The 15,618-nt window shown below is 36.2% G+C and overlaps 1 protein-coding gene across 3 annotated transcripts in view; it reads right to left on the bottom strand.

Annotated features, from left to right (window-relative positions):
* SMAD5 (SMAD family member 5) overlaps window positions 1-15,618 on the bottom strand; it is a 51,232-nt gene that overhangs the window by 20,928 nt on the left and 14,686 nt on the right. For 2 of the 3 annotated variants that reach the window (XR_010840243.1, XM_067031673.1), the window contains exons 2-4: window positions 10,229-10,782; window positions 3,802-4,053; window positions 302-421 (exon numbers count right to left, since the gene is read on the bottom strand). Coding sequence is in view for 2 of the 3 variants with exons in the window: in XM_067031673.1 (XP_066887774.1) it covers window positions 302-421; window positions 3,802-4,053; window positions 10,229-10,631 (775 nt within the window). In the remaining variant the exon portion in view is untranslated. Of the gene's footprint in view, window positions 1-301; window positions 422-3,801; window positions 4,054-10,228; window positions 10,783-11,519; window positions 11,664-15,618 lie in introns of all 3 variants that reach the window. The other variant, XM_067031674.1, reaches the window with a different exon arrangement.

Here is a 15,618-nt window from a genome sequence, read left to right as displayed (position 1 = left end):
AAAAACAGTACAGATGAACCGGTTTGCAGGGCAGAAACTGAGACACAGATGTAGAGAACAAACGTATGGACACCAAGTGGGGTGTTGGGGGTGGTGGGATGAACTGGGAGATTGGGGTTGACATGTATATACTAATGTGTATAAAACAGATAACTTATAAGAACCTGCTGTATAAAAAATAAGATTAAATTTAAAAAATAAGTTATTACTGTACCTCAAGAAAGCCGGTTGTTAAAAGTGGCTAAGAAGTTAAAAAAAGAAAAGAGTAACAACAACAAAGTAAGTATTGTATTTCTCTTACCTCTGCTGGATATACTGGGCATAATCTGAGGAATCAAATTATTGCTTGTATCCATGGGCTGGGAATTATCTTGACCCATCTGATCATCTGGTGGCATATATGCAGGAGGAGGAGTATCAGCTAAGAGGAAGAAAATGAGGCAAGTTAAGTCCCAAAAGAATAGTTTAAATCTTCATCCTGCTCAAAGTTAATCTATACACATCTGAAAATTCTTAAGATTACCAGCAGGATTCATTACTGAACATCAGAGACACACAAAAATGTAGGATGCTACCTTAGGGCAAGGGAAAAGGAGAAAAGACAGCACACCCATTAGCTCCCAGAAACCTACTGCAGGTCCACATGAATTTGTTCCAACCCAGGATAGTAAGATCAGTGCTAAAATTCACTAAAATAGAATTCAAGGTCAAGAATTTTGTCTCCATTTGCTTAGAATCATATGCTCAGAGAAACTGCAACTACTGCAGGTCAATCTGAAGGCCACAGATTATCCTTGTTTAGATAGACATCTACAGAGACATTTTTGAATTATCAAGATTATCACATACTGTATGGTTATTTAAAACTGGAAAATAAAACCATGCTCTTTCAAAATTTGCCAACACTAACAGCAGCTGTCTAATTCTTCTGCAATGTCTTAAAGTGGTTGCTCTGTCCTATTAAATAGCTAAATCCTATTAAGTGGCTCTTAGGAAACTGAAAGTTAACTAGAATATCTTTTGAGTTCCAACTTTTATGGTTGAAAACCTTTATAAAAGCTACAGCTATATTTATTTGTCTCATAACTATAAATACTGAATATAACTTGTCTTTCACCTCAAAGTTTGTATAAGATGTATTTTGAGACAGAGCTACAATCAGCACTGAATCCAGGACAAAGGATGAAAATTAGTTTTTGAACAAACACCTAACAGCAAGTTATACAGTTGAAACTGTAATCCTCTTCAAAGAAACACAACACAACATAACACAACTTCATCAATTGCTATTTCACTACAGTAGAGAAACTACAAAGTATATATTTACATATGACCCTACTTAGAACAGCAGGCATCCCAATATTTCTTGACACAGTAACCTCATGATTTACTCACATAAGACAGGGCATGCCATTAACTAAATTTAGCAACTTTAAAAATCCACTTATGATCCTTCTTCAGGCAAATCAGTGTATCAGTTACCTAATTAAAGATAACTGGGGTTCATTTTAACCTACCGAAGTACAAAATGATTTGAAAAGCAATGTAGCAAAGTTTAAAAAGCACACATTTTAGAGTCAGAGAAACCTGGGCCTGAACCCCCACTTACTAGCTGTGCAACCTTACGCAAGGTATTTAAGCTCTTGGGGTTAATACCAGTTTTCGTTTTCCATCCATAAAACAAGAAAAACATCTATCTCACTTGGTTGTTCTGAAGATTAAATTTAATGTGGTATCTTTCATCACAGTATTAGTTACATAAAAGGCACTTGATAAATGGTACTTGGTATTATAAATTATACGAAAATATTTAACTTTACGTCAAATATAGCTACTTCCTTTGTTGCTGCTGTTGTTTTGGTAGAACTTAATTTTAATGCCTGATGGTATATATGGATTTAGTAATTTGGGCCAATAAATGGTTAATTGATACCTAACAACATTTTGTTTCCAGATTAGCTACTTTACTTCACATTCATCAAACAGTCATTTTGTCTTTATGTTTTTGATAAGCTTTTACTACACGCTGCCTTTACTGTATATAGGACTCCTCTCTATGAAACCTTTCAAATTAACACCATTTGGCTTCAATCTCTCAAGCTGCACTGGCAACCACTTGACATATGGGTATATCTACAGTTAGCAGTAAATGTATTTGTGTTGCTATAATTTTGTCTATTCACTTAACAAATATTTATTGAGGATCTACTGCATACTAGACTCTGATATAGGTACTGGGTATGCAGCAATAAACAAGATGCTATAATATCCCTGTTTTCATGGAGTTTATAGTCAAGACAGGGGAGGCTAGGGAAAGGCAGGCTGTAAATAAAGACAATATGTACTATACTGGATTGCAATACATGCTATAGAGAAAGATCAAGCAATGAGAGAGGGAAGGTGGGTTGGGAGGAGGGAGTGCAATTTTTAAATTCTATCTTATTTTATTGTCATTATTCTTAAAGGGTAATCTCTGATCTCCCCCAAATTGTGTTTGCTTTTTTAAAAATTCAATTTATTTAAATTAAAAAAAAATAAAAGTTCATCCACTTCCCCCACCACCTCTGGCAACCACCAATCTGTCCTCTGTATCTGTGAGCTTAGTTTCTTATTTATTTTTTTAAGATTCCACATATCTTATTTGAGAGAGACCATATGGTATTTGTCTTTCTCAGTCTTATTTCATCTAGCATAATGCTGTCAAGGTTCATCCATGTTGTCACAAATGGCAAGATGTCATTCTTTTTTATGGCTGGATAATATTCCACTGTGTGTATATGTGTGTGTGTGTTATCATATCTTCTTTATCCATTCATCTATCGGTGAACACTTAGGTTGCTTCCAAATCATGGCTACTGTAAATAATGCTGCAATGAACATGGTGGGGGGGGGCGGTAAATATCTTTCTGAGTTAGTGTTTTTGTTTTCTTTGGATAAATATCCAAAAGTAGAATTGCAGAATCACATGGTACTTCTATTTTTGATTTTTTTAGGAAACTCCATACTGTTTTCAAAAGTGGCTGTACTAATTTACATTCCCACCAACAGTGCACAAGAGTTCCCACATCTCCAGATCCACACCAACACTTGTTACTTCCAACGCCTTGCAGTTGCATTTCTACCTGTCTCAAAATAATAAAGCATAATATGCTGAAAATGTTGCTTTTTTCCTTCCATCTTCAATATTAAAATGACTGCACAAAAACTGACCAATTTTGATAAGCCTTTTTTTAAATGCACGCTGATATGACGGCTGTCAAATACAATCTAACAAAACTGTTCCAACTGAAGTTAAAGACAACTAAGTGCTACTAGAGCCATCTTATGGAAAAAACTGAATGAACATTTTGGCCCACCCAATAATTGCCCATTTTTGCATGAGTTTATTTCTGGACTCTCTATTCTGTTCCAGTGATCTATGTATCTTCTTTTTATGCCAATATTATATTATTTTGATTACTACAGCTTTGTAATACAGTTGGAAATCAGGGAGTGTGATGCCTTCTGCTTTGTCCTTCTTTCTGAAAAATGTTTTGGCTATTCGGGGTCTTTTATGGTTCTCTACAGATTTCAGGATTGTTTCTATATTTTGTGAAAAATATGTCTACTTACATTTTCTTAAACTTATGGTACTTGGCAAAATAAAATCCCAAACTCTTCTGGAAATCAAACAATTACCAAAGAAGAGTCAAAAATAGTTGGCTCTTGGCATATTAACAGTTCACCCAGAGGATGAGCAGTATTAGAACAACTACTAACTCTTAGGAATTATTTTTTTGTATCAATAAAATAAATTCTTACCTGGGAGCTGAAATGGACTTCCTGGTCCAGAACTTGCTGGGGAGTTGGGATATGTGCTGCTAGCAGGGGAAGGAGGGTAGGGACTATTTGGAGATAAGGGAAAAGGAGTGTTGTTGGGCTGATGGAAAGAATCTGGAAACGTTGCATTTTGTGGCATGTGAGGTTCATTGTGGCTTAAGTTTCTAAACTGAACCAGAAGGCTGTGTTGTGGGTTGAATTCATTATGACGAGGCACTAATACTGGAGGTAAGACTGAAAGACAAAAATCAAAAGTCATCTGTCAGCAACAACTAAAACAAATATCTCATACACATGAAGGGAAGACACAAAGGATTCAGGGAAGACTGTAAACCTATTAAAACAATTTATTTTTAGGAAGGGCTGCTTTGTAGAACCTTTAATCTATATTTATAAAATAACTAAACCAAAAATTCTCTAAGCACTCAGCCTATATAAAATACTCTAGAAGACAGAACATCCAAAGCAGAGAAGATATCACTCTTACTCTATAAGAGATCAAGCACATTTAAGAACAACCATAATTACAACACAGGGAATATAGCCAATATTTTATAAAAACCTTTAAAAATTGTGAATCACCATGTTGTACACCTGAAACTTATATAATACTGTACATCAACTATACCTAAAAAAAAAAAGGTAAATATCTCATCATCTCCTTAGATGTTACTGCTGTTGGTCTTGCTTTATCTACATGCAACAGGGAACACATCCTAAACCATGTGCACAAAAGTATCACCCCTTAGTTTGCAACCAAGGTAGCTATTTCCATGACATTACTGCTTTGCATGCTTGCTCTTTACCACTCAAGACTGTGTATGCTTTTAATGAAATAAGAAGCTAATATTAATTTGAAATAAAATAATGGATTAATATAACTTTAAAAAAATTTTTAATTAAAAAATAGATAAAAACAACCATAATACAGAGAATTTAATGCACTGAGAGTTGAACAGAGGTGAGTACTCCCAGCTAGCAAGGAATCAAACAAAATACCATGGAAAAGACAACATGTGATTGGACCTTAAAGATCTGGAAGCATTTCACATGGAAGTGCTAGGGGTGGAGAGTGTAAAGAATGTAAAGGAGGAGATGGATAAAGATAAGAAAGAACGGGCTTCCCTGGTGGCGAAGTGGTTGAGCGTTCACCTGCCAATGCAGGGGGCACGGCTTCGTGCCCCGGTCCGGGGGGATACAATTCCTAGGTAGAGGTCTTCCATTCAAAATAATTTTTCTAAACACGACCATAATGAAAATATATACAAGAAAGCCTAAACGTTTTAAGGCATACACTTTTTCTTAGCACATTCACTTTATTCAAACATTCAATTTCTCTAAAGACCCAAGTGTCAACCACATACAAATATCCAATCACTTTTCCCTACAGGAAATTGAAACAAACCTGGTTTCTCTAAACTCTTACGGTACTAATTCATCTCTTTTATAACTTTCCTGTATTTGCCAGTGTAATTGCACTTCCGAAAATCTCACTTTGACTCTGACATCAGTCAGCAGCAACAAAATCAATCTGTTTTTAAGTTAACTAGGTCACACTTCCCCTCCCTGAAGTAAGAATGAACCTGAGGAATCAGAAGCTCTGTAATTAGTACTGTTTTTTTTTTCTCTTTTCATTTTACTGAATTAGTGTTGTGATTATGTAGTTAACATCTGAGTACAATCGCTTTGTTCTACAGTGTATTACTAACTGCTGTTCCCCTTACAAAATGATGGGACAGATGCCACTGGACAGTAGGGCATGAGACAGTAAGAATGTCTATGTGTAGCTGGCTAGCAATCTGAAAGACTTAGTGAAATAGCTACTTAGGAGTTCAATCCAGTATGGATTTTACTTTTTTTTTTTTTTGAGGCAGAACTAAAATCACTGATTTCTCTCTTACTTGTATATTATCTATACACATCATTTTTTTAGAAATTATTTTATTTTCATTCAAAAATAATACATGGATAGTTTAAAAAAATAGATGCTATAAGAGATTATAAACAAAAAGAACAATTTCTAAGCCTCCTCCCATACTGCTTCCAGAGACAACAAATTTAAACTCTTAGCCATTTCTTCTAACAATCACTTTGTGCACTACTAAGTAATATGCTTATACTGTTGTTATTGGTTAGTCAAGACATTATTCGTAGACTTGCTTTTATGGCAAATGAAGTAGCTTTCTTAAACCATTCTATCCCACTCCCCTTCCCCTTCCCCACAATAAAGTCACATAAAAAATTTTGGTTAAATCAATATCCAGGGTTTATATTTTATATGTTATACAAATTATATAAATATAATTCACTGCTGAGCCAAGTATATATTATGATTATATTTTTCCTTGAACAATGTTTTTATTAAAGTTAATTATTGCCTTGGTCCTTCATTTGCTTAATCTCAAGTCTGTACCACTAATTTCCAGAAGTCCAACAGATCTATCAAATTCCCATCAATATTATTTTCCAGATCCCACAAATAAATAATCTACTGATTCCATTTTCTTCCCTGATCCTCCATCCTTTGCTATAATCTAAACTGGATGCTACTTAAGTCTCCTACAAACCTGAGGTCCTTGGACTTCCCCTTCTCTTCTCTCCTATTGGATCCCATTTCCTGGACCTCATTCTCTATTAGCTTCCTACAGAAGGATGTAAGGAAGAGAAATTTTGAGCCCTCACCTATATGAAAATATCTTGTCTTACGTTTATCTACAGACAGATTCCAGAATAGATAATTTTTTCTCTCTGAATTTGGGGGGCCCTGCTTCATTTTCTTCTAGAATCTAAAACTGCATTGAGAAATCCAGTATTCTCATTCCCAGTCTTTTCTATGTGCCTTAACTTTTCTGAGAGCTTTCAAAATCTTCTTTTTATCCATGATATGCTAAAATTTCATGTGTGGGTCTTTCTTCTGCCCCTTGTTCTGGTTACTCAGTCACTGGGCCCTTTTGATTTTCAGTTCTGGTAACTGTTCTACTATTATTTCTTTGATAATTTTCTCCTTCCCATTTTCTCCAATGCTTGATTTCTAGATTGTATTATTTTATTGGAATATTTAATTTGAAACTTATTCTGAGACAGTTAATGTTTTATCTCAGCACTTTTCATGCATTAACTCATCTAATTCTAGTAACTAACCTGAAGTACGTATTATCATTCCCATTTTACAGCTGAGGAAACAAAGTCACAGAAAGGTTATTGCCTGTGGTCACACTGATAGCATTCGTAAAGTCAGGATTTAAATCCAGAAAGTCTTGTTCCAGAACATAGTCTTAACCAGTAGACAATACTGCCTATTAAACACTGGATCACCTGGGTTGGCCCTCTATTTTTCTTTTCTTTATCACTTTCCAACTATTTTTCATCCTTTTTTTTTTTTTACCGTTCTGCAATACTTTCTGGCTCCACTATATGTGATCTTACATAAGTTACTTCCCTATAAGTAACTATGTGATCTTATATAAGGTACTTCCCTGTTAAGTTTTAGTTTCCTTACCTGTAAACTTACTAGTAAACTTAGAGTGCTGTAAAATGTTAGTACCATTTTCTAACCCTATGAAGGAATAAACTCACAGGATTAGGAAAGTGTCTAGTCCTTAAGTGCTCAATAAATGTTCATTACTATTACTATTACTGTTACTATTATTATGACTTTATTAATACTGGTACTATAAAGTACCTGTGCCACAGCTGCTTAACTTGCTTAAGCATACCAGGCCTAAGCCCCAGTCTTTTCTACAGAATGAATCACAGCTGAGAAAAACAGATTATAAAAATAAGACATTTCTATCGACTGATTATTGGACACACCCTAGCTATGGGAGAATACACTAAATTCCTTGACTTTCTTTCCAACAACTTCTAGCAAATATCAAGCCTGGGAATTTTTCAAACTACACTTCTCTATTAAATCCTCACATCTTCCTTTCCTCATCAATTCCTCAGGCTACAGCTCTTCTTGGATTCAACAAGAAATTGAGAATCACCTCAAATACCACCTGGCAGCTCTAAAGCCCTTAAAATGAACTTTCCCTGACAGCACCATTACATTACTACTATTTTTTTTTTTTTTGCTAGTCTCCACAATCAATGTTATCTTTATAGCTTTTTTACCATACTGGGCTCTTATATTATCTTCAGTGAAATCCAGCGAGGCCCCGAGGCCCCGCAGACTAAGGTGGCTACCATGATTCCTGCCTCTGGGTATTTACCCCTGGAGTAATCCCCCTCCCTCTGAGTATATTATCTGTGACTTGCTTCTAACCAATAGCATATGGCAAAAGTGACAGGATGTACCTGATAACATTCCACAAGAATACAATGTTCCTTCTAGCAAGAAGACCCTTTCTTACTGGCTTTGAAGAAGTAAGTGGCCATGAATGTGAGCTACCTATAGAGAAGGTCCCATGGTAAGCAAATGAAGGCAGCTTTCAGTCAACAACAACCAGACAGAGTCCAACAGCCTGCAAGGAACTGAATCCTGATAATAATCACATGAGCTGGGAAGGAGAACCTTTCTCAGTTGAGCCTCCAGTAAGACCCAAGCCCTGACCAATACCTAGAGTACAGCCTTGCAAAGGACCCAGTTAAGCTATGCCTGGACTCCTGACTGACAGAAACTGTGAGATAATTAATGTGTATTAAGCCACTTACCTTGTGGTACTTTGTTTTGCAGCAATAGATAACTAATGTACCCAGCTAGTATCTCAGCTTATATAATTCATTCAATACAAAAAAATATTTACTGAGCACTCCCTACTAAGTTCTAGGTAATAATACTATTCTAGGCACTGGGAATGCAGTACAGAATGAGCCAGAGGAAGGTCCTTCTCACATCAATCAATAAAAAAAATAAATACCTAATAGAGTCAAGTAGTGATGGGGGCATTTGAGCAAGGACTAAATGAAATGAGAAAATGTGACATGAAAAGATCCTGGGGGGAGAGTACTCTAAGAAGAGGAAATAGCATTGGAAAAAAGCCTGGATGCAGGAACATGGCAAGTCCAAGGAACAGAGGAAGTTTGAGGATAGGTCATGTAGGCCCTTGTAGAAATCTGTTCTAAGTGTGACAGAAAGCCTTTAAAGTGTTTTGGGCAGGGACTGACATGATCTGATATATATTTTCTAAAGATCACTCTGGATGCTATAATAGAAAACAGAATGGGTTGGGGGAAAGAAAAAAGACAGAGAGACTACTTAAGGTGAAAGATGATGATGGTCTGTACTAGACTAGTGGTGTTAGAGATGGTGAGATGATATGGTCAAGATATATTTTGAAGGTACAGCAAATAGCATTTGCTCATAGCTCAAACACAGAACCTAAGAGAGAAATAAAAGATGACTTCTAGGGAGCAATTACATGAATGCTAGTGCCATGTACTTAAACTGGGAAAAGTGGAGGAAAAAAAAAGACTTGGTGGGAAAAACAAATCCAAAGTCCTATTGAGACACATTAAATCTGATGTTTATTAGACATTCGGGTGGAGATGTTAAGTAGGCAACTGGATACAGAGTCAAGAGAAGCTGACTCTGGAGTTCAAGATGTGCACATGAGCTTATAGATAGTTTTAGAACATGTGATAACATAAGAGTACACAGAGGAAAAATATAGATGGAGAAAAAGTCCAGGGACTGACTCCTGTGAAAACAGGAAAATAGCCAACAAAGAGACTAAGCAAAAACAGCCAGTGAGGTAGGAGAACTAGGAGAGTGTAGTGTTTCAGAAGCTAATATAAAAAAGTTTTGAGTGGGAGGGAAAAAGAGCAACTGTATCAAATGATGTTGAGAGGGCAAGTAAGATGAGGACTGAGAATGAAGGACCCCTCTATTTGTAAGAAGGCAGTCATTAGTGAATTTGACAAGTCAGGTGGTAGGGAAGAAAGACTAACTAGAGGGGTATCAAGAAAGAACAGGAAGAAAGTAATGTGGAGATAATAAACATGGAGACTACTATAAAAGGTAGACTGGAGGTGGGGGCATATTCTTGAGGTCAAGACAGAAATTCTTTCTTAACTTTTATTTGAAGTTGGGCTGTATCATGACATGCTTGTATGCTTTCAGAAAAAGTCTAGCAGAAAGGGAAAATACAATGCTGGAATAAATAAAAAATAAACAAAAAGGAGTGGGATGTAGGACACACATGGAACTTAGACTTTAGATAAAATAGAGGAATGGCAGAGTGTATATACGACTGGCTGCTTACAGCGAACAATGAATTAGAACAAGCCACTTGGGAGCTGTATCATCCATATATTAAGCTAAATTCAAAATCCAGTATTCCTCCCAAGATTAAAATCTTTAAGAAGGAAACATAAAGCTAAAATAACCTTTGTAACACTACTAAATTCAGTCAAATGCAAATCAGAAAAAGGTTTTATAATTTTTCCCAGAGGAGTTAAAACCTACCTGGACTCTCCACTCTCTTATAGTGGTATGGGTTGATACAAACTTCCTTTTGCTTAGATCCAAAAGGAAATTCACAAATATCCAATGGCTTTAGCTCATGATGACTCTGCAAATCAGGCCAGCGCCAAACACGACAATATATAACGTGGGGCAAGCCTTTTCTGTGAGAAACCTGCAGGCGTCCATCTAAAGACCTGGGAATTGTGACACATTTGCTTGGCTGTCCTGGACTGCTCAAGGCTTTCTCCAGTTCCTCCATGGCACCCTTTTTCTTTTTTAGCTTTTTCACCAAAGCATCGACTGCCTTTTCTGCCCATTTCTCCTCTTCATCACCTTGCTTCCAGCCCAACAATCGCTTTACTGCTGGACTAGTAAAAGAAAACAAGCTGGCCATTGACGTCATTTGATTTAAATCTTCAGAAACCTTCCTGCAACTCAAAGTCAGATCACAAGTGAAAAGTCATATACAAGTCCTAAACAACAGTTCCAATTAAAAAGGGAAGAGTGACATTTATCTTCATAAGTGCCATAAGCTTCTTTCATTGGTTCAAATCCTGAAAGAGAAAGGGGGAAAATTTAAATGAATGCAATTAACATACATTTAAATCAATATAATTTGAAAAGCATATTACTTTTAAATAACAGCAGAAAAGGATTACAAAGTAAAACAAAAAACCTACGTCCAGAAAGAGAAATTTTCTTAGTCCTGTGACCACTCACTTCCTTCTTCACAATATGAACAAATAATTCACTGGCAATGCCAAATGATAACCAAAAGCAAAGTAGGGTGCTCTACTTTCTATGTATTATTCCCCCACCAAAAGAAAACCAGCCCCTAGACCTTTATTTCCTTCAGTCAGAAGCCCCCAAATCTAAGGTTTGATTCTAATGTACTTCATTGAAATCCAGGTTATGCGCTGTGTCAGTTTTGAACATGATATTATCCTGATTTGAACAAAAGTCTTAAGAGAAATCTAGCTCTTCCCTAGGGTTATTATTCTCTTTAAAATGTTTCACAGACTTGTAAGATTTGGGCAAAAGTCATAGTAGTACTCAAACACATTATTATTATAGATGCAAATTTTATTAGAAGTTGTCATAAGATGTACCAAACCCTCAAATAAATTATAACATACTTAATTGCCAGAAAAATGGGAAGTATTTACTTTTAAAATGAAGAATGCTAGAGTTAAAGAGAATAAATTCAAAGTTTAATCTCCAAAAATATAGTTTATAATTGCATAATTCCTATTGCCTTCTCTGATATTTTAAGCATGTTAAGTTAACGAACCTGCTCCAGACAGACCACCATTCTACACCCTGAAGAAGTCCTTAGTGACGGTGACAAGAGGAAACAATATGCAGTGGTACTCCACCGATCAGAGTGGTACAATCCCCTGTGGTCACTACACAGCCAACCGCAGACAATGAGTATCTAGTGAAATAGCAGGAGTAATATTTGGAAAAAGGATGTCAGTAACAAAAGAAGCTTCCTTTCTTATGCCTAAAATTACCAAATAATGCTGCAGCTCTGTCTTTGACAAATACTAGCAAATTCTAGCATCAAGCCTATTCTGGATTGGGGTGCATCTTCCCAGAAAGGAATACATGTGCTCAGTTAAAACTCAGGTAAATATAAAGTAAAATAAAATAGAGTTAAATTCAACAAATAAGTATTGATTGCTTGTCATCATGTACTATGAACAGCCATGATGGTACTTAAAAAAAAAGTCATATACCAAATAATTTCATCTTAAGAGCCAACTGATTCATTCTTTCAATATGTGCTTACTAAGAGCCTACTAAGTGCCAGGCACTGTTCTAGGTGCTGATCCAGAAAAGGAAAAATATAGGAGCACTGACTGACTCCTCTTTAGGAGAAAAGGGTTACATGTAGAGCTATGGAGTGTTATGGTTCCTCCTTTAAGAAGTGCTTAATTGATCAAAAAAGGGCTAAGAACTTCAAGTATTTATTCACACTGTACACCACACCCAAGAAACCTGTTTCATAACCTCTTGGCACCTGTCACTAGGAACTGCACAATCTTCAATTAGACTGACTTCTCCCTACTTGCAAGGCCAGACTATATAGAGTGCAGAGAACAACTTACACCCTGTTTCACTAAACTCAAATTCCACTCAATCTGCCACTGGGAAGTCAGAGATGTGCTCAGATGCTCAGTAGTGGCTATCCAGACTGCCATGCTGGAACCATGGGAGGAAGTGTGCAGGGAAATGAAGGTATACTCCTTATGTATGGATGGATATGCCTAACCCTATGCAGGACATCTTTCCCAATGCTACACAGGATAATTTTCATCAGGTAAGCAAAACTGCCTACATTAAACCAAAGAAATACAACAAAAAGATGAAAGCACGTTTTTCAGTAACAGGTCACAGAGTATAAAGTGTTATGAGTTAAACAAACTGTAAGAAAGGCTTACTTCAGTTGTAGCAACATTAAGGATATAGGATAAGCCATCTGGGTCCGAAAGTAAAGGCATGATTTGGTTGTCTGAGATGAGAAGGAAAATTTCAAAGGAAAAGGGGCACAAACAAAAAAATACATGGGCAGATATGAAGAGAGCATTTCCTAGGATAGAGAGCAGATAGGCCAAGCTGACTTGAGACCTTATTCTGTAATACCAGAATACAACAGAGGCTAAACAGAGTAGTGCACGTGTATGAGAGAGAGCATGTACGAGCAATGATATGTTGAAGAAGGGAGAGGCAAAAGCAGAGGAGCTTGAAGACCAGATACTAGATTAGTAGTTAACCACCAGAAAGTGCTTAATAAATGTTAACTACTAATCTAGTATCACTATTACTATTAAATACTAACCATATTATGTACTAACAAGAAAACAGGGGAAAGTTATTTGTGTATAAACCCAAAACAAGGACTAAAAGGCTACATACTATTCATTGCAGTTACCTCTGGGGAGAGGCACAGAATGGAAGACAAGCAAAATAGAAAGGGGTCCTGCATGATTTGTTCTATATGCTTCTGTATTTTTTAAACCTTTTAACAAAGGCATAATGCTAAGATAAAAATAGGAGAAGGACTTCCCTGGTGGTCCAGTGGTTAAGAATCCGCCTTCCAATGCAGGGGACGTGGGTTCGATCCCTGGTCAGGCAAGTAAGATCCCACTTGCTGCGGGGCAACTAAGCCCACACGTTCTAGAGCCCGTGAGCCACAACTACTGAGCCCACGTGCTCTGGAGCCCATGTGCCACAACTAGAGAGCCTGTGCCCCACAGGGAAAGATCCCACATGCTGCAACAAATATCCCAAGTGCCACGGCTAAGACCCGATGAAGCCAAATAAATTAAATAAATAAATAAATAAAATAGGAGATAATCTATCATCTACTATAGAACAGAATGGAGTTAAGAGTGTTAGTACAAAAAAACAGGTGAAACTCATGCATGCTATTAGAACTCAGGATGGTGGTTACCCTTTAATGGGAAGGGTGGGGGTATTGACTAGAGAAGTGACCTTGAGGGTTTCTGCCATCTTCATAAAGTTCTTCACCTTGCTCTGGGTGATTTTATGAGAGAGTCACTTTGTGAAAATTTGGCTGGCTGAATACTGAAGATGTGTACACTTTCTGTTAACAATTTTAAAATATTTTCCTGCTATGTAAAGTGCAGACTGGTCAGCTTCCTTCCTATATTTTGCCCCATCTTCAGGTCCCCTTCTCACAGGCAATCCCTCTTGTATTGTCTTTTATGTCTTTCGAGAGAAATTTTACACAAATACAGATATATAAATAATCATAACCTTTTTTACACAAATAGTGGTATATTGAAAAGAAAAAAAGCAAGGTACAGAAAAATGTATAAACAATGTATCTTCAAGATCTTTCCATGCCTATACAGAAAGAGCTTCCATATTATTTTCTAATACACAGAATTCCAGTGTAAAAGTAATCTTAAAAGTATATCAAACTATGTCATTTCTCTGCTCAAAAATCATCCAGCAGTTTCGCATTACACTCAGTATCCAAATTCTTTAACATTACTTTATATGACCTACATGATCCAGCCTTTGGCTTCTCCTCCAAACTCATTTTTAGCATTCTCCTAGCTAACTTTGCACGTAACCACACTTGAAGGCTTTCCATTTCTCAAATGCTCCAAAGTCATTTCTACCTCAAGGCCTTTGCACTTGATGTTCCTCCCATGGAATTCTCCTCTCCCAGATCTTAACATGGCTTCCTCTCTCAATTAATTCAGTTGCTCAAAAGTCACCTCCTGAAAAAGGACTTCCCTGACCACTTTATCTAAAATAGCATACATCCCACTCCTGCATCATTCTCTATCCCCTGGTCCTGCTCAATTTTCTTCCATGACATTTATAATAATCTGATATCATATCGATTTTATTTATTAACTACATGTCTTCTTCACAGAAATGTTAGTAGGCAGGTAGCCTTATCTTCTTTATCCATCATCATATTCCCTTGGACCTAGAACAGTGCTTATTTATTAAATAAGTGAGTGAGTAGAGAGTTGAAAAAAAGCAATTTGTAAAAACATACATACCTTTATAAGAGCAACTGTATAAAATTTAAAACAAAAAAAGGAGTTCTTTATGGACATGCACAGATATAGTAAGAGAATAAAAGTATGCATGGAAATGATACATACCAACCTCAGGATACTGAATACTGACTACCTATGGTGAAAGAAAAAAGAAGGTGGAAGACCAAATGGAAAAGCTTTAGCTGTGTTTCTTTTAAAACTAGATTTGAAGAAAATCTGACAAATCACATATATTATTTTCTCTACTTTTCTACATTTAAATATTTTATAACTCAAAAATGCACTATTTTTAATTTTTTTTAAAGTATTACCAATGTAATGAAAACAGAAGAGGATCAGATTCTGTCCTTTACTAGGTATATGACCATGACCAGGTATCACTCTTTCTAAGCCTATTATTTTTCCTATAAAAGCGGGATGATGGTTCCTAAGTTATTAAAATGATGAAGTAATAAAATAATGTGTGCCTGAAGTACTGAAAACACACACATATATATATATACATACATGTAATAGATGCTTTATAAACTCAAACATGCTATTCACACATGAATTTCTAGCACTGGGAAAGGGGAAGGGACAAACTTTGCACTCACCTCTTTAAATATGGAATGATAAAAAGCTTTAAACATGTTTAATTGAATTCTTTCTAAAAATATTTTATAACTTTCCAAACTGCATAACTGGTATGTGCAAGTAATCCAAGTACTTGTTATCTAAAGTTAAAAAAAGGGAGCAAAATTGATCATAAAAATTCACCGGTGAATAAGTAAAAGACCTGATCAGGCACTTCACAAAAGACATCAAAATTGCCATTAGATGGTAAAATGGACTCAACAGCAT

The sequence above is a fragment of the Kogia breviceps genome, chromosome 4, assembly GCF_026419965.1.
Source record: "Kogia breviceps isolate mKogBre1 chromosome 4, mKogBre1 haplotype 1, whole genome shotgun sequence".
NCBI classification, from domain to species: domain Eukaryota; kingdom Metazoa; phylum Chordata; class Mammalia; order Artiodactyla; family Physeteridae; genus Kogia; species Kogia breviceps.
Note: the sequence above shows the minus strand (reverse complement) of the source record. Positions and strands in the feature narration are given on the sequence as shown.